The sequence below is a fragment of the Salmo salar genome, chromosome 23 (assembly GCF_965601325.2).
Source record: "Salmo salar chromosome 23, fSalSal1, whole genome shotgun sequence".
In the NCBI taxonomy this organism is placed as follows: Eukaryota; Metazoa; Chordata; class Actinopteri; order Salmoniformes; family Salmonidae; genus Salmo; species Salmo salar.
In genome coordinates this window covers 42763183-42785513 of record NC_138313.1, presented here as the reverse complement: position 1 = coordinate 42785513, position 22331 = coordinate 42763183, and the positions used below count along the sequence as shown (strand labels likewise).

The following is a 22331-nucleotide window of genomic DNA, read 5'->3' as shown; positions in this document are numbered from 1 at the left end:
ACATAAGTGTATTATAAGGCATTATGAAGGTCATTAAAATAATTATAATATGCAATTCATAGAAACTGTTACCCTTTATATATTTCAACAACTCACGTGTGTTAGATTTATCCTTATTAAAGGCCCTAACCTAGGAACTAAAATCTTTGTCTCCTTCTCGATGTTGCATGCAGTTCCCTCCCTCCCTCCCTCCCTCCCTCCCTCCCTCCCTCCCTCCCTCCCTCCCTCCCTCCCTCCCTCCCTCCCTCCCTCCCTCCCTCCCTCCCTCCCTCCCTCCCTCCCTCCCTCCCTCTAACCCCACATCTCTGGCAGAAGCAGGAAGTCCATCCCACACCCCAAAACTATTTTCTAAGAAAAGGAAACTGATCTGAGTCTCTGTGTCGTCTGTCTGTGTGAGAGTGAACAACAGTCAAAATGGCTCAGCAGGGAGTTCTTCTGGACCAGGACCAGTTCTGTTGTTCTGTCTGTCTGGATCTACTGCTTTCAAGAAGCACAAGCTGGTCAAAGCCACCGCACAACTACAGGAGAAGATCTGCTCTCATCATGACAAACTTCTGGAGGTTTACTGTCGTACTGATCAGCAGTGTATCTGTTATCTGTGTACAATGGATGAACATAAAGGCCATGATACAGTGTCAGCTGCAGCAGAGAGGACTGAGAAACAGGTAAGACCAGAACAACTTGTTGGTGACTGTCTGATAAACAAAGAATTAAAGATACAGTAGGAACTAAGGCTGTTTGAATATGAGATCATTCAAATGAAATTGATCCACAGCAGAACAAATATGAACACAAACCTTGAGTATATAGATATGTTAACCCAGATTCTGCAAATGTATCACCATTTTCTTAAGTCTAACACCATTATCATTCATTATCAAACACCCAATAAGGTCCCTAATTTGGGTGCTGTTAAAACTATAATCATTCACATAACAACATAATAATATAATTTCACACAGACACTTCCTCAAAATGTTTATCCCTATCTTCTATGGGCCCTACGTCACATGACTATACTATTGATCTACTGGACTAATAAAGCTTGATAGCTCATTGAAGAGTGATTCTCCACAGAGGCAGCTGGGGATGAGTCAGCAGAAGGTCCAGCAGAGATTCCAGGAGAGAGAGAAAGAACTGAAGAAACCAAAAAGCTGTGAAGTCTCTCAAGGTGAGTATTGTTGACCAGACGAGACACACCATTTTACCTGTCTCCTCCAGTCAGAGAGAGAGAAATAGAGGGAACCTTCTCCAATCCCACTATGTCTGGACCCCTATCAGACTGCTTTATGTAACTGATGGGATATGAACCCAGGTCTACTGCAGGAGAAACCAACGTCTTGACCGTTACACCAAGAGGACATTCCCTATTGGTCCGAGGGCTGATTTTGAAGTTGCAGGCGGGGCTACCTCATCACATAATCATGACTGACTCATGTCCCCTATAAATACCTCTCTCAATTCAATTCAATTCAAATGGCTTTATTGGCATGGGAAACATATCTTAACATTGCCAAAGCAAGTGAAATAAATAATAAACAAACGTGAAACAATCAGAAATGAACAGTAAACATTACACTGACAAAAGTTTCAAAGGAATAGAGACATTTCAAATGTTATCATTCAAGATCAAACAGAGTGAGCTGTGCACCAGACTGAGTTCTGGAGGTGAAATGGAAATGAATGAGGAGAGTTAAGTGAGGTAGAAGGTGTGGTGAAGAGCTCAGAACCAGAGCCTGGCATCAATGGACATGATAAAGAAGAATCTGGTGCAGTAGGAGTTTCATTTTTGGAGAAAGTGGATCCATACCTTTTGGCAGATCCATTTGTGGTTTCAGGGTGGGTGGGAAAGGAGTTGGGTGCAGTTGAATCAGTGAAGGTAACCTGTAGTGGACTTGTGATATTTGTTTGTGTTTCTTCTGACCAGAGGGAGTGGGAGCTCTGTGTCACGCAACTTGGGTCAAGATCTGTTTCTTGCTTTGCTCTTAGGAACAGGGCACCATTGAAAGGGGTGATTTCTGGGGTAGTGTTAAATGTGGAGGTGGAGCAATTGAAGTTGAAGATTCCTGGTGTTTGTGATGCCTGCCGTTTGGTACAACACAGACCCGGAAGTGAAACAGAGGAGTCACTGTCAGTCCTTTTGAGTTTTGAGTCTTTACCTGACAAAGTCATGTTAGGATATATCAGTTATCCTGTTAGAGTCTTTGTGTTGAATCCACTGAGCTGTTTCAGGTGCAACGTTTATGGTCATGTTGCAGCAGTTTGTAGGAGGGATATTCCAAGATGTGGGAAGTGTGCAGGAGGTCATGGGATAGAGGATTGTGTAGTTTTGGTGGATAAAGTTGTATGTGTCAACTGTAGGGGTGTCCATGTTGCTAGGGATCGGAAGTGTCCGGTGCGAGAGAGGCAGGTTATATTATAGTGGGGCGGCAGCGTAGCCTAGTTGTTAGAGTGTTGGACTAGTAACCAAAAGGTGGCAAGATCGAATGCCTGAGCTGACAAGGTACAAATCTGTCGTTCTGCCCCTGAACAAGGCAGTTAACCCACTGTTCCTAGGCTGTCATTGAAAATAAGAATTTGTTCTTAACTGACTTGCCTAGTTAAATAAAGTTTAAAAATAAATAGTCCAGTTGGGGGCGGTAATGCAACATATTGGATGCCAACCGCCATTAATCTCTGAAGAAGAAGAAATGTTATATTATGTCTATGTACAGTGTTGTAATGATGTCTCTCTCTCTCTCTCTCTCATTCCATCACTTTCATGGTAGTTGGTTGTGTGGGTCTCTGGTTATGAATGGGGTGCTGACAGACAATCGTTGATGGATATTTATAGAGCTCTGATCAGGACGACAATTGATTACGGGTGTATAGTTTATGGAACAGCAGCAAAGACTTGTCTTCAGAAGCTGGACAGAATCGAGTATATAGCTTTAAGGATATGTATTGGTGCCTTTAAATCAATATCTACTACCCACCATTGCGACCTGTACGCTCTCATTCGCTGGCCCTCGCTTCATACTCGTCGCCAAACCCACTGGCTCCAGGTCATCTGCAAGTCTCTGCTTGGTAAAGCCCCGCCTTATCTCAGCTCACTGGTCACCATAGCAGCACCCACCCGTAGCACTCGCTCCAGCAGGTATATTTCACTGGTCACCCCCAAAGCCAATACTTCCTTTGGTCGCCTTTCCTTCTAGTTCTCTGCTGCCAATGACTGGAACGAACTACAAAAATCACTGAAGCTGGAGACTCATATCTCCCTCACTAGCTTTAAGCACCAGCTGTCAGAGCAGCTCACACATCACTGCACCTGTACATTGCCCATCTGTAAACAGCCCATATATCTACCTACCTCATCCACATACTGTATTTATTTATTTATATTGCTCATTTGCACCCCAGTATTTCTACTTGCACATCTACCATTCCAGTGTTTAATTGCTATATTGTAATTACTTCGCCACCATGGCCTATTTATTGCCTTACATACGTTCGATAAATCCTACGTAAATACGACACCAACTGCACTGCAACACAATGCTGCAAAAGAAACACAGCATATTATTGTAAATGAATGCAACTCTGGTATATCTAACTGAACTAGATGGTTGGCGCATAACCATAATATTATACATTTTCTGGTCATGGCCTGGTCACCATATTTTTTGTCAGAAAACATTTAAAACCTAAACAAAACGCATGTTTCTGGCCTCTTTTTCAAGATGTGGCCAATTTAAACAGCCAGTAGACATGTTTTAAACTAAGAAATAACCTTATTTCAATGTTTTATTACAACGTATTGTTCCTAAATGGCTGCTGGGTAATTTGATATGTGTTGAAATCTGTTAGTTCTTAGACATCAAATAGAGAGAATGCTGCGCAGGTTCACTGAGTTGTAAACCTAATGGATAGGTGGAGCTCATTGATTTGTAGCTCTGACAGTTGCTACCTCAGATTATGAGCCTATCAAGTGTGGTGAATGAGGTATGTAGTACCCACAGAAGACCACAGGGAGGAGCAAGAGAGATATAAACACATACAGTTTTTCCTCTTTAAATACCCTGAACCTAACAATCAATCAAATGTATTTATAAAGTCCTTTTTACATCAGCAGATGTCACAAAGTGCTGTACAGAAACTCTAACCCTACGTTTAACCTATTTTATCCTGAAGCCTTATTCTAGGGTAGGGTAGCCTGAACATGTTTAGAAACTGTTTTAGTAATAATATTATGTTAGTAAATACCATTATAATACTAACTATATATTTTATTACATAAATGCTATGTAAGCATTTGCCTTTTTTTGATATTTTATTATAGTTATTATTGCAAGGCAGAACTGGGTGACCTAGTAATGAGCAATTGTTGTGGGATAGGTGGGGCAGGTCTGAGACTGATCTCAGGAATTAATAAGAAAAATACACTTTATTCCTCAGCTGCCTCACCAATGTCTTTACGTGAATTAATAACTTTTAATTGGTAAATATTTCCAATAGATGGCAGCATAAGACCACGAAGCATCAGTTATAGGCTACAAGCAGCAATATGATTGACATAAAATATTATGCAACCAAAGACTACATGATTTTCTAAAATGGTCACTCATTACTTTACAGTTAGCTATATATATCTCGTATTAGTCCTGTTTTGCTTTAAGGAGAGGAAAAAAATATGAACTATTGCAGGTATTGAACCCCGGCCCCCCTGACTAGGGTGAGTCGAGGAAATATCTGGTTGCGACAACCAATCATATCACCGTCTGCAACCAAGAAGTAACCAAGAATTGCCCTCGCCAACCAATCCGAGATGCCAGTGCAACTAAGAGGTAAGTAAGAAGTGACCAATGAGAATAGAGCTATGGCGGGACCTTTAAACTCTAGTCAAGAGGACCATGGAAAATATATTTCCTCAGGTAATTTTGTTCGCGATTTATCTTTCATCATCATCAAAATATAAAATGTTCCAGTTCATTTAATCACTTACAACAATAAAATAACAATTTACAGCATAACAAACAATGAAACTGACATAAGCAGCCTGAGGAGAAGCCTTTTATTTTTTGTATTTATTTTTATTTCACCTTTATTTAACCAGGTAGACCAGTTGAGAACAAGTTCTCATTTACAACTGCGACCTGGCCAAGATAAAGCAAAGCAGTGCGACAAAAACAACACAGAGTTACACATAAACAAACCTACAGTCAATAACTCAATAGAAAAATCTGTGTACAGTATGTGCAAATGTAGACGATTAGGGAGGTAGGCAATAAATAGTGGCCAAAATAATTACAATTATACTGGAGTGATAGATGTGCAGATGATGAATGTGCAAGTAGAGATACTGGAATGCAAAAGAGCAAGAGGGTAAGTAATAATATGGGGATGAGGTAGTCGGGTGTGCTATTTACAGGTACAGTAAGCTGCTCAGACAGCTGATGCTTAAAATTAGAGAGGGAGATTTTTGCAATTGGTTCCAGTCATTGGCAGCAGAGAACTAGAAGAAAAGGCGGCCAAAGGAGGTGTTGGCTTTGGGGATGTTCACTGCAATACACCTGCTGGAGCGCGTGCTATGGGTGGGTGTTGCTATAGTGATCAGTGAGCGGAGATAATGCAGGGTTTTACCTAGCAAAGACCTATAGATGACCTGGAGCCAGTGGGTTTGGTGACAGATATGTAGTGAGGACCAGCCAACGAGAGCATACAGGTCGCAGTGGTGGATAGTACATGGGTCTTGGTGATAAAACAGATGGCACTGTGATAGACTACGTCCAGTTTGCTGAGAGTGTTGGGGGCTATTTTGTAAATTACATCGCCGAAGTCAAGGATCGGTAGGATAGTCAGTTTTACGAGGGTATGTTTGGCGGCATGCTTGAAGGAGGCTTTGTTGAGAAATAGGAAGCCGATTCTAGATTTAACTTGGGATTGGAGTTGCTTAATGTGAGTCTGGAAGGATAGTTTACAGTCTAACCAGACACCTAGGTATTTGTAGTTGTCCACATATTCTAGGTCAGAACCGTCCAGAGTGGTGATGCTGGACGGGTGGGCAGGTGCAGGCAGCGATTGGTCGAAAAGCATGCATTTAGTTTTACTAGCGTTTAAGAGCAGTTGGAGGCCACGGAAGGAGAGTTGTATGGCATTGAAGCTCATCTGGAGGTTAGTTAACCTCTATGGGACCGGCGGGACGAATTCGTCCCACCTACGTAACATCCACTGCCAGCCTGTGGCGCGATTTTCAAAATCTTCAAAATCCTATTACTTCAATTTCTCAAACATATGACTATTTTACAGCCATTTAAAGATAAGACTCTCGTTAATCTAACCACACTGTCCGATTTCAAAAAGGCTTTACAACGAAAGCAAAACATTAGATTATGTCAGCAGAGTACCAAGCCAGAAATAATCAGACACCCATTTTTCAAGCCAGCATATAATGTCACCAAAACCCAGAAGACAGCTAAATGCAGCACTCACCTTTGATGATCTTCATCAGATGACAACCCTAGGACATTATGTTATACAATACATGCATGTTTTGTTCAATCAAGTTCATATTTATATCAAAAACCAGCTTTTTACATTAGCATGTGACGTTCAGAACTAGCATACCCCCCGCAAACTTACGGGGAATTCGCTAACATTTTACTAAATTACTCACGATAAACGTTCACAAAAAGCATAACAATTATTTTAAGAATTATAGATACAGACCTCCTCTATGCACTCGATATGTCCGATTTTAAAATAGCTTTTTGGTGAAAGCACATTTTGCAATATTCTAAGTATATAGCCCAGGCATCACGGGCTCGCTATTTAGACATCCGGCAAGTTTAGCACTCACCATAATCATATTTACTATTATAAAAATGTCATTACCTTTTGTTGTCTTCGTCAGAATGCACACCCAGGACGTCTACTTCAATAACAAATGTTGGTTTGGTCCAAAATAATCCATCGTTATATCCGAATAGCGGCGTTTTGTTCGTGCGTTCCAGACACTATCCGAAATAGTAAAGAAGTGTCGCGCGCTTGGCGCAATTCCTGACAATAAAATTCAAAGTATTCAATTGCCGTACGTCGAAGCATGTCAACCGCTGTTTAAAATCAATTTTTACGTCATTTTTCTCGTAGAAAAGCGGTAAAATTCCGACAGGGAATCTCCTTTTCGGCAAACAGAGGAAAAAATCCCAAAGGCGGGGGCGGTCGGGGTCACGCGCATAAGCTAGTGTCTCTTGATGGGCCACTTGAGAAAGGCGATAATGTGTTTCAGCCTGGGGCTGGAATGACGACATTCTCTTTTTTCCCGGGCTATGAGAGCCTATGGACGACGTGGGAAGTGTCACGTTAGAGCAGAGATCCTTAGTAAATGATAGAGATGGCAAAGAAGTTCCAGAAATGGTCAGACAGGCCACTTCCTGTAAAGGAATCTCTCAGGTTTTGACCTGCCATTTGAGTTCTGTTATACTCACAGACACCATTCAAACAGTTTTAGAAAATTTAGGGTGTTTTCTATCCATATGTAATAAGTATATGCATATTCTAGTTACTGAGTAGGAGTGGTAACCAGATTAAATCGGGTATGTTTTTTATCCAGCCGTGTCAATGCTGCCCCCTAGCCCTAACAGGTTAACACAGTGTCCAAAAAGGGGCCAGAAGTATACAGAATGGTGTCATCTGCGTAGAGGTGGATCAGAGAATCACCAGCAGCAAGAGCAACATCATTGATGTATACAGAGAAAAGAGTCGGCCCGAGAATTGAACCCTGTGGTACCCCCATAGAGACTACCAGAGGTCCGGACAACAGGCCCCCCGATTTGACACACTGAACTCTATCAGAGAAGTAGTTGGTGAACCAGGCGAGGCAGTCATTAGAGAAACCAAGGCTGTCGAGTCTGCCAATAAGGATGTGGTGATTGACAGAGTCGAAAGCCTTGGCCAGGTCTATGAATACGGCTGCACAGTAATGTCTCTTATCGATGGCGGTTATGATATCGTTTAGGACCTTGAGCGTGGCTGAGGTGCACCCATGACCAGCTCTGAAACCAGATTGCATAGCAGAGAAGGTACGGTGGGATTCGAAATGGTCGGTAATCTGTTTGTTGACTTGGCTTTTGAAGACCTTAGAAAGGCAGGGTAGGATAGATATAGGTCTGTAGCAGTTTGGGTCTAGAGTGTCTCCCCCTTTGAAGAGGGGGATGACCGCGGCAGCTTTCCAATCTTTAGAGATCTCAGACGATACGAAAGAGAGGTTGAACAGACTAGTAATAGGGGTTGCAACAATGGCGGTGATATGTTTAGAAAGAGAGGGTCCAGGTTGTCTAGCCCAGCTGATTTGTAGGGATCCAGGTTTTGCAGCTCTTTCAGAACATCAGCTATCTGGATTTGGGTGAAGGAGAAATGGGGGTGGGGCTGTTGACCGGGTTGTCTAGTCCAGCTGATTTGTAGGGGTCCAGATTGTCTAGCCCAGCTGATTTGTAGGGATCCAGGTTTTGCAGCTCTTTCAGAACATCAGCTATCTGGATTTGGGTGAAGGAGAAATGGGGGTGGGGCTGTTGACCGGGGTGGGGTGGCCAGGTGGAAAGCATGGTGCTGGATGGTGTATTGTACTGTGGTGTTGGGTACTGTATAATATGATTGTGTGGAGGCTGTGGTGGCACACAATGTGTTTTTAGGAGGGGGGAGTGTCAGTGTAATGAGGATGACAAGTCAGTCTCTCTCTCTGTGTCTCTCTCTGAGTCTCTCTCTCTCTGTGTCCCTCTCTCTCTGTGTCCCTCTCTCTCTGTCCCTCTCTCTCTCTCTCTCTCTCTCTTAACAGCGCTCTGCACAGGCAGCAGTGGAGGACAGTGATCAGATCTTTACTGAGCTGATCCGCTCCATTGAGAGAAGGAGCTCTGAGGTGAAGGAGCTGATCAGAGCCCAAGAGATGGCTCAAGTGAGTCAAGCTGAAGGACTCCTGGAGCAACTGAAGCAGGAGATAGCTAAGCTGAGGAAGAGAAGCACTGAGCTGGAGCAGCTCTCACACACAGAGGATCACATCCATTTCCTCCAGGTAACTGAACTGCCTTGTTACATGTGATATGAAATTAACTTCATGTGAAGCTATTCATCTCAATCATTATGTTGAACTGTCTGTCTCTCTGTACCTCTCCCTCTCTCTCTGTCCATCCTCTCTCTCTCTGTCTCTCTCCCTGTCCCTCTCTCTCTCTCTGTCCCTCCTCTCTCTCTCTGTCCCCCTCTCTCTCTCTGTCCCTCTCTCTCTCTCTCTGTCCCTGCCTCTCTCTCTGTCTCTCTCTGTCCCTCTCGCTCTCTATCCCCCTCTCTCTCTCTCTCTCTCTCTGCCTCTCTCTGTCCCTCTCTCTGTCCCTCTCTCTGTCCCTATCTCTCTCTGTTCCTCTCTCTCTCTCTGTCCCCCTCTCTCTCTGTCCCCCTCTCTCTCTCTGTCCCTCCTCTCTCTCCAACTCTCTCTGTCTCTCCCTTTCTCTCTTTGTCTGTGTCTGTTTCGCTCTGTCTCTCTGCCTGTCTGTGTCTGTCTGTGTCTGTCTCTCTCTGTCTCTCTCTCTCTCTCTCTGTGTCTCTCCCTCTGTCCCTGTCTCTCTGTCCCTCTACCTCTCTCTCTCTTTCTCTCTCTCTCTCTCCAGAGTTATCAGTCTCTCTCCAGTATCAGTGTATCTTCAGACTTACCCAGCATCGTTGTCCGTCCTCTTCAGTACTTTGGAGATGTGAGTAAGACTGTGTCTGAACTGAGAGAGAAACTAGAAGACTTCCTTAAAGGAGAATGGACCAAGATCTCCACTACAGGTGTGTTGAAAATAATATGAACATCAACTTTAGACCATTGAAAGTTCCCTACTAGTCATATACATGTGGAATATGGTATGATGATAACATTCCCTCTCTCTGTCAATGTGTTTGTGTGTCTGTAGTGAATATAGTGGATGTTGTACTGCCTCCAGAGCCCAAGACCAGAGAACAGTTGTTACAATGTGAGTCTCTTTATTGTGAAGTAACTAACAGTCTCTTTTTACTGACACTCCTAACAATCCCTCTAGAAATATATAGCAATAGTAGATCTAATCAAAGACTGGGTATCTATCTGACTCCTCATATTTCTCTGATTTGATCTCTGCTGTGCTCTAATCAAAGACAGGGTAGATACAGTATCTGACTTAACTTATTGTTCTAACTCCCCTCATTGGTCTCTGCTCTGCTCTTCTCCCAGATTCCTGTCAACTCACACTGGACCCAAACACAGCAAACACACACCTCTCTCTGTCTGAAGGGAACAGAAAGGTGACCACTACACGCCAAGTCCAACCATATACTGACCATCCAGACAGATTCACCAACCAGTGCCAGGTTCTGTGTAGAGAGGGTCTGTCTGGACGCTGTTACTGGGAGGTGGAGTGGAGTGTATGTTATTACAGCAGACTCATATAAAGACATCAGCAGAACAGAGAGAGATAATAGATTTGGATTCAATAACAAGTCCTGGAGTTTACAGTGCTATAATGGTTGTTATTGGTTCAGACACAATAATGTTAAGACTAAAGTATCAGCCCCTCAGTCCTCCAGAGTAGGAGTGTACCTGGATCACAAGGCAGGTACTCTGTCCTTCTACAGTGTCTCTGACACAATGACCCTCCTCCACAGAGTCCAGACCACATTCACTCAGCCCCTCTATCCTGGGTTTAATATCTATGGTACTGCTGAGCTGGTTAAACTGTAGTAGGGTCCACATAGATACTAGTCAGGCTGGTGTAGTCTATAGCTGAGCTGGTTAAACTGTAGTAGGGTCAACATAGATACTAGTCATCCTGGTGTAGTCTATAGCTGAGCTGGTTAAACTGTAGTAGGGTCCACATAGATACTAGTCATGCTGGTGTAGTTTATAGCTGAGCTGGTTAAACTGTAGTAGGGTCCACATAGATACTAGTCATGCTGGTGTAGTCTATAGCTGAGCTGGTTAAACTGTAGTAGGGTCCACATAGATACTAGTCATGCTGGTGTAGTCTATAGCTGAGCTGGTTAAACTGTAGTAGGGTCCACATAGATACTAGTCATGCTGGTGTAGTCTATAGCTGAGCTGGTTAAACTGTAGTAGGGTCCACATAGATGCTAGTCATGCTGGTGTAGTCTATAGCTGAGCTGGTTAAACTGTAGTAGGGTCCACATAGATACTAGTCATGCTGGTGTAGTCTATAGCTGAGCTGGTTAAACTGTAGTTGGGTCCACATAGATACTAGTCATGCTGGTGTAGTCTATAGCTGAGCTGGTTAAGGAAATGTAACAAGGTTGGGCTATGTAAGGCAAGCCCCAACTCAGATTCATTGAGCTCTCAAATAATCACTTACAGGTGGTTTGTCGACCAGCTTCATTACTGAAATAATTAGTCGATATCAAATAAAGATTGAGTGGTGAAGAATTATCCAAGTCTCTCTCACTTGATTAGAATTTCCACGACACACCAGAGAACAGAAAGTAGCTGGAGCAGCAGCACCTAAATATCAGCAGAAAAGACTAAAGAAACTGCCGGTTATCACTGTCTGCACTCTGTCTCCTCCCGAGTTTTGGTGCAATTACAGCCAACTAACACAATAATTGTCACGTCCTGACCAGTAATAGGGGTTATTTGTTATTGTAGTTTGGTCAGGACGTGGCAGGGGGTATTTGTTTTATGTGGTTCGGGGGTTGTGTCTATGTAGAGGGGTATTGTTTTTATGTGTTCCGGGGTTTTTGGTGTATGTTCTTGTTTTGGTATTCTAGGTTTTCTATGTTGTGTATTTCTTTGTTGGCCGGCTGTGGCTCTCAATCAGGAACAGCTGTACATCGTTGTTTCTGATTGAGAGTCATACTTAGGGAGCTTGTTTTCACCTGTCTGTTTGTGGGTAGTTGTATTTTGCACTGCTGTTAATATAGCCTGCGAAACTGTCGGTCTGTCGTTCTTTGTTTATTGTTTTTTCGTGTTCACTTTATAAATAAAATAATGATGAGCACGCAACCCGCTGCACCTTGGTCTAATCTCTACGACAGCCGTGACAGAACTACCCACCACAAGATGACGAAGCAGCGGGGATTGGAGCACCGGCCTGAAGGTTGGACCTGGCTGAAGGAACGGCAATATTGGGAGGACAAGTTATGGGAGCTACGGGAACCTGAGAGGCACCCCCAATAAAAAAAATTGGGGGGGGCACACGAGTAGTTTGGCGGGGCCAGGATTAAGCCAACTTCCGGTGCTTATAGGAAGCAGCCTGTCATTAGTCAGGTCCCGTGCTATGAGGTGATATGCATGGCGTTGAGGCCGAGCATTCACAGGCCGGTGTGCGAGGTGCCAGCGTCCCGCATTTGCCAGGGAGAAGTGGGCATCCAGCCAGTATGGGCGGTGCCAGTCCTGCGCTCGAGACCGCCAGTGCACCTCTACGGTCCAGTATATCCTGTTCCCGCTCCTCGCACTAGCCGTGAGGTGCGTGTCTCCAGTCTGGCACATCCCAAGCCAGCACCACGCACCAGGCTTTCAGTGCATCAGCCCAGTCCATTATGTCCTGTTCCTGCTCCTCGCACTAGCCGTGAGGTGTGTGTCTCCGGTCTGGCGCATCCCAAGCCAGCACCAGGCTTTCAGTGCATCAGCCCAGTCCAACTCAGCCTGTTCCTGCTTCCTGCACTAGCCCTGAGGTGCGTGTCCCCAAACTGGCACATCCAGTTCCAGCACCACGCATCAGGCTTGCAGTGCGTCAGCCCAGTCCCAGTCCAGAGTGTCCGGCAACAGTACCTCGTCCAGAGTGTCCGGCAACAGTACCTCGTCCAGAGTGTCCGGCAACAGTACCTCGTCCAGAGTGTCCGGCAACAGTACCTCGTCCAGAGTGTCCGGCAACAGTACCTCGTCCAGAGTGTCCGGCAACAGTACCTCGTCCAGAGTGTCCGGCAACAGTGTCTAGTCCAGAGTGTCCGGCAACAGTGTCTAGTCCAGAGTGTCCGGCAACAGTGTCTAGTCCAGAGTGTCCGGCAACAGTGTCTAGTCCAGAGTGTCCGGCAACAGTGTCTAGTCCGGAACCGAGTGACACGGCCTACTGTCCGGAACCGAGTGACATGGCCTACAGTCCGAAACCGAGTGAGTCGTCCTACAGTCCGGAGCTCCTAGAATCGCTTTACAGTCTGGTGCTCCGAGAGTACAGTCCAGGGTCAACAGTGACACGAGTCAGGCCGAGGTATTTGGGAGGAGTGGACTGGTCAGGGGGTGGTCTTAGGCCCGAGCCTAAACCACCTCCACTGTAGGAGGTTTAGGGAGGGGGGGTGTAGCGCAGGAGCCGTCGGCAGCCACCCTCCCTTCCCTCCCTTTAGTTAGGGGTTTATTTTTTTTATTTTTTGTTGAGGTGCATACGGGGTCTGCACCTTTGGGGGGGGGGGGGGGGGGGGGGGTGATGTCACGTCCTGACCAGCAATAAGGGTTATTTGTTATTGGGGTTTGGTCAGGATGTGGCAGAGGGTATTTGTTTTATGTGGTTCGGGGTGGTTGTGTGTTTAGTGGGGTGTTTGATTTATTATTCTGGGTTTTGGGCAATGTTCTATGTATTTCTATGTCTAGTCATTTGTATTTCTATGTTTAGGTAATTGGGGGTGGACGCTCAATTGGAGGCAGGTGTTTTCTTGTTGCCTCTGATTGAGGGTCCTATAAATAGGTATGTGTTTGTGGGTATTTTGTGGGAGATTATGTGCTGGGTATAGCTTTGTTGCCTTACCGGCCTGTTATTAGTCGTTGTGTACGTGTTTGTTTTGGGTTCCCTTCTTTGTCCATTCAATAAAAGATGAGTGCACATTTCCCCGCTGCGTCTTGGTCCACTTTACCCTACGATGACCGTGACAATAATAATATAGATATTGTCTAAATGACAGGAAATTATATATATTCAACAATAATATAGCGATATTGTCTAAATGATATGATATATATTCAACAATCTCCCCATATGTAACTGTATAGATTTCCCCATCACTACTCCTGGTTTCAGTAGGTCCAGTCTTCAGTCTTTTACATCTTGTTTAACTGGAAGTATTCCTCTATCATTATTTAGACATTTCCCATGTTCCTCTCTCTCCACCCCCTTTCTCAACCACATCTTGGACTAAGGTAGACATTTCCCATGTTCCTCTCTCTCCACCCCCTCTCTCAACCACATCTTGGACTCAGGTAGACATTTCCAATGTTCCTCTCTCTCCACCCCCTCTCTCAACCACATCTTGGACTCAGGTAGACATTTCCCATGTTCCTCTCTCTCCACCCCCTTTCTCAACAACATCTTGAACTCATGTATACATTTCCCATGTTCCTCTCTCTCCACCCCCTCTCTCAACCACATCTTGGACTCAGGTATGGTTCTCCTCCATTGTCAGATGAGAGAGACAGAAATGGTTGTGTCTCTGTGGTGTTTTTTAGATAAAGACTTTGTAGTCCACCTGTTAGAGAATGACCTAAGGATACGCTACACATGTGACCAGGTTCTGCAGCAGCCCTGGTACAGTGAACACACACACATGTACACACACACCTTCTGGTACATATTGTTGTCTGCCAGCAGAGCCTGGCCCTCATGTCTCTCTCTCTCTCCCTATGGATTGATGGAGACACAGCCCTGGATCAGAACATTCCTGAGTCTGTCAGTGCCCAGATCAACAAGAACTTCACCAAGAGCAAATGGAGGGTGGGCTACTCTTACTGTCCTCTCCTCCTGTCAACTGATAGACCTTCATGGAACATTCTGGGAGCTTTATGGTGCAAAATGGCCTTTTACAATAAGGGTCTCTTTACAAGGGGGTTACAAAGGGTTTACAATTAGTTTAATAATTTATAAATGCGTAAGTCTCTGATGGAAATGTGTTTGGTCCTGCTGCAAGTGTTTAATGTCACAGCGGTGGTCCTTCGTGAAGCTGCTCCAGCTGGGGACCAGTCAGGAGGCTCCCAGCCAGACCACCCTGCCCAGCCCTGTAGAAGAGGCTCCCAGCTAGACCACCCTGCCCTGCCCCTGTAGAAGAGGCTCCCAGCCAGACCACCCTGCCCAGCCCCTGTAGAAGAGGCTCCCAGCCAGACCACCCTGCCCAGCCCTGTAGAAGAGGCTCCCAGCTAGACCACCCTGCCCAGCCCTGTAGAAGAGGCTCCCAGCCAGACCACCCTGCCCTGCCCCTGTAGAAGAGGCTCCCAGCCAGACCACCCTGCCCTGCCCCTGGAGAAGATGCTCCCAGCCAGACCACCCTGCCCTGCCCCTGTAGAAGAGGCTCCCAGCTAGACCACCCTGCCCAGCCCTGTAGAAGAGGCTCCCAGCCAAACCACCCTGCCCTGCCCCTGTAGAAGAGGCTCCCAGCCAGACCACCCTGCCCTGCCCCTGTAGAAGAGGCTCCCAGCCAGACCACCCTGCCCTGCCCCTGGAGAAGAGGCTCCCAGCCAGACCACCCTGCCCTGCCCCTGGAGAAGAGGCTCCCAGCCAGACCACCCTGCCCTGCCCCTGGAGAAGAGGCTCCCAGCCAGACCACCCTGCCCTGCCCCTGTAGATTTCTGTACATGTTGTTTTTTCTTTCTAGATTCATTTAACCTTTTATGTAGCCTGTATTTAACCTTTATTTAACATTTTACATTTTACATTTTAGTCATTTAGCAGACGCTCTTATCCAGAGCGACTTACAAATTGGTGCATTCACCTATAATATCCAGTGGAACAACCACTTTACAATAGTGCATCTAAATCTTTTAAGGGGGGGGTTAGAAGGATTACTTTATCCTATCCCAGGTATTCCTTGAAGAGGTGGGGTTTCAGGTGTCTCCGGAAGGTGGTGATTGACTCCGCTGTCCTGGCGTCGTGAGGGAGCTTGTTCCACCATTGGGGTGCCAGAGCAGCGAACAGTTTTGACTGGGCTGAGCGGGAACTGTGCTTCCTCAGAGGTAGGGAGGCGAGCAGGCAAGTCAGTGTTACATGCGTTACCTGGCATCCATTGCAGTTTAATATGTTGAGGTAAGTGGTATTGAAAAGTCTGACGTAGAATATATACCCGAACCTGTGATCTGTGGAAGAGGTGATATCTAGAGAGAAGTTGTCAGTTGTAACCCATTCAGCTGAGGTTTTCAGTCCTCTATCAAAATGATCATTGATTGGGGGCACTGCATTGCTGCCAGACCCTGAGATCTCCTGTGTGAATTGTTTGTTTATAGTTATATCGCTCAATTTTGTTTTGTTTTGTCTAAATCCAAGTGCGTTGCAAGTTTGAAAGTGGATTGTACGTGGTATGTGACCTTCTTAATCCTAATCGCTGTAATATGAGGAAAACTTTACCATCACTACTGGAGGTTGTATGGACACAATGAGTTAATCAACCCCGAGATTAAGCTCACACTCTCTAAAACAGCATTTGCCTGATGGTTGTTCTACAAAGTCAACAAAGGAAACCAAGAAGAAGCGCAGCTCAAGAGGTGGTGTGAGGAACACACTACGCTGGAGGGGAATCTGTTACCTGCTCCAGGTGATCACCCTGTCAAGAGGTGGTGTCAGGAACACACTACGCTGGAGGGGAATCTGTCACCTGCTCCAGGTGATCACCCTGTCAAGAGGTGGTGTGAGGAACACACTACGCTGGAGGGGAATCTGTCACCTGCTCCAGGTGATCACCCTGTCAAGAGGTGGTGTCAGGAACACACTACGCTGGAGGGGAATCTGTCACCTGCTCCAGGTGATCACCCTGTCAAGAGGTGGTGTCAGGAACACACTACGCTGGAGGGGAATCTGTCACCTGCTCCAGGTGATCACCCTGTCAAATGTGACGTCACTAAATAATAAACTGGATCAGTTAGCAGCAAGAGTTACATTTGACGAGGACTTTAGGAGAAGTAATTCAATCTGGTTTACAGAAATGTGGCTCAAGCAGGACAATATTGATGTAAACATTGATGTTCTGTTATTAGAGCAGATGGAGACTAAACAACATCACATAAATCAATAGGCAGGGGACTATGTATCTTTGTAGATAATACTTGGGCCACGCAGTGTAATCTGATTGAAGTGTGCACCGGAGACTATGAGATTCTCCTTGTGTCATTCAGGTCATTCTATCTACCACGTGAGTTGGGACAGATCACCATTACTCTGGTCTATGTACCTGGACCTAACAATAAGGAAGCTGCTGACAGAATTACACACTGTTTCAATGCTGCTCTTTCAGCATCAACTGACCAGTCAGGATTTGTGTTTGGGGATTTTAATCGGCTCTCCCTCCCTCCCCACTCTGCAACAGACTGTCACCTGTCCAACTCGTTCAACTCTGATCCTGGATCAGTGTTATGGAAACATAGAGGACGCAGACAAGGCAGTGTGCAGAGCAGCCATCAGGAAGTCAGACCATAACGTTATCCAGGAGATACTGATGCTGTAAAGGAGACTAGAGACTGGAAGGATAAAGTGGAGCGGAGGTTCTGTCCAGCCAATCCAAGACAAGCATGGGAGGGGCTTAATGCAGTGATGGGGAGAGAGAGGGAAACAGAGAACAATACATTGGCTGACTGTTCATCCTCTGGAAACCACCTGAACTGTTTTTATGGAAGATTTGACACCGTCCATTTTAAAGACGAATGTAAACAAATATGAGAGAGCATCCCCAAATCCTCTCCTATCCAGAAAACAGAGAATGAGGTGACCTCCTGCTTGTCACATATTAAGCTACACAAACAGCGGGCCCAGACGGACTACGGGGCAAAGTAATGAAGGTCTGTGCCGACCAGCTCAAGGGAGTCTTCACACGACTGTTTCAACTCCTGCTGAGAACATGTACAGTGCCAAACTCCTGGAAGGTGTCGACCATTGTACCGGTGCCTAAGAAGTCAGGGGCCAAATCACCAAATGACTTTCGGCCTATGGCCTTCACGCCCCTTCTGGCCAAATGCATGGAAAGGGTTGTTAGTAAACACCTTACCCTGTCCATAGCAGATCAACTGGACCCATTACAGTTTGCCTATAAGGCACAGAGAGGGACTGAGGAGCCTACCCTGACCTGGGTGAACATGGTGGCTAGTCACCTTCAACATGCTAAATCATATCATCACAGAGGAGGACTGAGGATGCTACCCTGACCTTGGTGAACATGGTGGCTAGTCACCTTCAACATGCTAAATCATATCATCACAGAGGAGGACTGAGGATGCTACCCTGACCTTGGTGAACATGGTGGCTAGTCACCTTCAACATGCTAAATCATATCATCACAGAGAGGGACTGAGGATGCTACCCTGACCTTGGTGAACATGGAGGCTAGTCACCCTCAACATGCTAAATCATATCATCACAGAGGAGGACTGAGGAGCCTACCCTGACCTTGGTGAACATGGTGGCTTCAACATGCTAAATCATATCATCACAGAGAGGGACTGAGGAGCCTACCCTGACCTTGGTGAACATGGAGGCTAGTCACCTTCAACATGCTAAATCATATCATCACAGAGAGGGACTGAGGAGCCTACCCTGACCTTGGTGAACATGGAGGCTAGTCACCTTCAACATGCTAAATCATATCATCACAGAGAGGGACTGAGGATGCTACCCTGACCTTGGTGAAAATGGTGGATAGTCACCTTCAACATGCTAAATCATATCATCATAGAGGGGGACTGAGGATTCTACCCTGACCTTGGTGAACATGGTGGCTAGTCACCTTCAACATGCTAAATCATATCATCACAGAGGAGGACTGAGGAGCCTACCCTGACCTGGGTGAACATGGTGGCTAGTCACCTTCAACATGCTAAATCATATCATCACAGAGAGGGACTGAGGATGCTACCCTGACCTTGGTGAACATGGTGGCTAGTCACCTTCAACATGCTAAATCATATTCACATATTTTATTTATTGCTTTTAGTTCAGCTTTCAATACATTGCAAATACACACACTGCTGAAACGACTACTAGACCTGGATGTCAACGGAGGCCTCGCAGGTTGGATCAAGGACTTTAACTGACGGCCCACAGACTGTCCTCATGAATGGGGCCTTCTCTGATGAACTGACCCTGAACACAGGGGCACCCCAGGGGTGTGTCCTCTCTCTGATGAACTGACCCTGAACACAGGGGCACCCCAGGGGTGTGACCTCTCTCTGATGAACTGACCCTGAACACAGGGGCACCCCAGGGGTGTGTCCTCTCTCTGATGAACTGACCCTGAACACAGGGGCACCCCAGGGGTGTGTCCTCTCTCTGATGAACTGACCCTGAACACAGGGGCACCCCAGGGGTGTGTCCTCTCTCTGATGAACTGACCCTGAACACAGGGGCACCCCAGGGGTGTGTCCTCTCTCTGATGAACTGACCCTGAACACAGGGGCACCCCAGGGGTGTGTCCTCTCTCTGATGAACTGACTCTGAACACAGGGGATCCCCAGGGATGTGTACTTTCTCCGTTGTTGTTCTCTATCTACACTAATGAGATGAAGATCCAAGAAAACATTGTGAGCCTTTTAAAGTACGTGGATGACATGGCTCTTCAACAATGGTGCTGGTTAAGTGCCCTCCTCATCAATGTGGAAAAGACAAAGGAACTGATCATCAATGGCAACAACTTGCAAATGTCCCAACCACTGTCTCTGAATGACCAACCAGTGGAGGTGGTTGAGTGTTCAAATACCTAGGAACACAAATTGATAACAAGCTGAGTTATACTGTATTTTATTAAAAGCAAACCAACTGCTGTTTTTAATCAGGAAATTGAAGGGGTTTGGGGTAACATGATGGACTGACTGGTTTAAATGTGATGATGTATTAATGTCCTCTATGTTGTTAGTCTGTAACATGATGGACTGACTGGTTTAAATGTGATGATGTATTAATGTCCTCTATGTTGAACCTCACAAAGTAGTCGGTCTATGAAGGAACAATATAGTTTCTCAGGCTATTCTGACTATCAGGGAGGGATTCAACAGTCTTAGACACGGGGTTCATAAAATGTGTTTTATTTAATCAGATACTTTTTCATACAGTAGATGAACTGTTATGGTTTATGATGTCAATCAGTTTATATCGTGGTTTATGGGGACCCACCTTTCCCATGGTCCTATCAATGAAATGTCATGTTTTATGTAGAAGCCCCATCTGACTTCTGATTGGTTCATAGGATCATACTGAAGTAACATGCCTGGAAGCAAATGAGTTGATATAATTGTCCTCACTCCTCTAGAGGAGGGCTGGATGGAAGACAGCTTCAACCTGAAAACCAACACATATTGTCCACGTACCCTCTCAGCTTGTACAACACAATTAACACAACCGTTGTGTCAAATGCTTTGTATATCAGTGGTACAACCTGAGTGAGTACAGCGTCATTAACCTCTATGGGCTAGGTGGGACGCATGCGTCCCACCCGTGGTGCACTCCATCAACAGCAGGTGCATTTCAAGAGCGGCAAATTTGAATCCAAATAAATGTCAAAATTCAAATTTTTCAAACATACAAGTATTTTACACCCTTTGAAAGATAAACATCTCCTTAATCTAACCACGTTTTACGATTTCAAAAAGGTTTTACGGCGAAAGCATAAATTTAGAGTATGTTAGGACAGTACATTTACAAGAGTTGTGTGTAATGTTGTGCCAATTCAAAGACAGGCGTCACCAAAACCATAAAATCAGCTAAAATTATGCACTAACCTTTTACAATCTCCAACAGATGACACTCCTAGGACATTGTGTTAGAACTAAAAATGCATGCATTGTCTATCAAGTTCATATTTATATCCAAAAACAGCGTTTTACTGTGGCGTTGATGTTCAGGAAATCGTTTCCCTCCAATAACCGGCATTCAAGTCAGCACCACAAATTAAATAATTAAAATTAGAAAACATTGGTAAAATATTATATTGTCATTTAAAGAATTATAGATTTACATCTCTTCAACGCAATCAACTTGCCAGATTTAAAAATAACCTTACTGGGAAATCACACTTTGCAATAATCTGAGCACTGTGCCCACAAAAATGCGCGTTGCGATACAGACTAGCCGCCATGTTGGGGAGATCTAAAATCGAAAATACTATGTAAATAATCCATTACCTTTGATTCTCTTCATCAGATGTCACTTCCAGGTATCACAGGTCCATAACGAATGTAGTTTTGTTCAAAAAAGCTCATCATTTATGTCCAAAAATCTCCGTCTTGTTAGCACATGATCTAAGCCCGCCGGACTTCACTTCATGAACGAGGGGAAAAAATATATTTACGTTCGTTCAAACATGTCAAACGTTGTATAGCATAAATCATTAGGGCCTTTTTTAACCAGAACATGAATAATATTCAAGGTGGACGAATGCATTCTCTTTTATAACGTATTGGAACGAGGGTACCCAACATGAACTCGCGCGCCAGGTGTCTAATGGGCCATCATCGTTCCATGGCTCTTGTTCGGTCAGATCTCCCTCCAGAAGACTCAAAACACTTTGTAAAGGCTGGTGACATCTAGTGGAAGCAATAGGAAGTGCCAAAATATTCCTCAGCCCCTGTGTTTTTCAATGGCATAGGTTTAAAGGTAATACAACACATCAGGTATCCACTTCCTGTCAGAAAATGTCTCAGGGTTTTGCCTGCCAAATGAGTTCTGTTATACTCACAGACACCATTCAAACAGTTTTAGAAACTTTAGGGTGTTTTCTATCCATATATAATAAGTATATGCATATTCTAGTTACTGGGTAGGATTAGTAACCAGATTAAATCGGGTACATTTTTTTATCCAGCCGTGCAAATACTGCCCCCTAGCCCTAACAGGTTTTAAGGGAAAACAGACACTGAGTATTCAAGCTATAATTACAATAAACTGGAGATTTAGAAAGTCATATTGGTTGGTGGTGACATATGACTTACTTCTCTTTTACTTCCTAATGGAGCAGAGGATTTCAGCAACATTGAGGGTTCAGCCCACAGGGTCATGGAGACAGGTGACACATGCTGCCCCACCACCACAGTGTACAGTCAGGTCCAGAATTATTGGCACCCTTGATAAAGATGTCCTCAACATCATCATGAACTTTACCCAGCACCAGGACATTTTAGGCAGAAACCATGATACAGCAGATACACATCAGCACACTGAACCCTCAACCACTGATTGAGAGAAGGAGGATCTTGGTGAGGAGATAGTGGTCTGTTCTCATGCCTGATGACCTTGGTGAGGAGATAGTGGTTTGTTCTCATGCCTGATGACCTTGGTGAGGAGATAGTGGTCTGTTCTCATGCCTGATGACCTTGGTGAGGAGATAGTGGTCTGTTCTCATGCCTGATGACCTTGGTGAGGAGATAGTGGTCTGGTCTCATGCCTGATGACCTT

General features: G+C 45.1%; 1 protein-coding gene across 1 annotated transcript; it reads left to right on the top strand.

Moving 5' to 3' along the window:
• The first annotated feature begins 356 nt into the window (after positions 1-356).
• LOC123729811 (tripartite motif-containing protein 16-like protein) lies at positions 357-13383 on the top strand. The gene is made up of 6 exons (XM_082968143.1): positions 357-665; positions 1078-1171; positions 8810-9043; positions 9633-9792; positions 9918-9977; positions 10214-13383. The coding sequence occupies exons 3-6, from the start codon at positions 8918-8920 to the stop codon at positions 10429-10431; spliced, it is 564 nt and encodes a 187-aa protein (XP_082824269.1). The 5' UTR covers positions 357-665; positions 1078-1171; positions 8810-8917; the 3' UTR covers positions 10432-13383.
• Positions 13384-22331: the final 8948 nt, after the last annotated feature.

What these genes read in the sequence shown, in the direction of transcription:
- LOC123729811 (XM_082968143.1), top strand. Translation starts at nt 8,918, where the DNA reads ATGGCTCAAGTGAGTCAAGCTGAAGGACTCCTGGAGCAACTGAAGCAG. An exon ending in ATCACATCCATTTCCTCCAG is followed by an intron (nt 9,044 to 9,632) that starts GTAACTGAACTG and finishes CTCTCTCTCCAG; the next exon opens with AGTTATCAGTCTCTCTCCAG. An exon ending in CAGAGAACAGTTGTTACAAT is followed by an intron (nt 9,978 to 10,213) that starts GTGAGTCTCTTT and finishes CTCTTCTCCCAG; the next exon opens with ATTCCTGTCAACTCACACTG.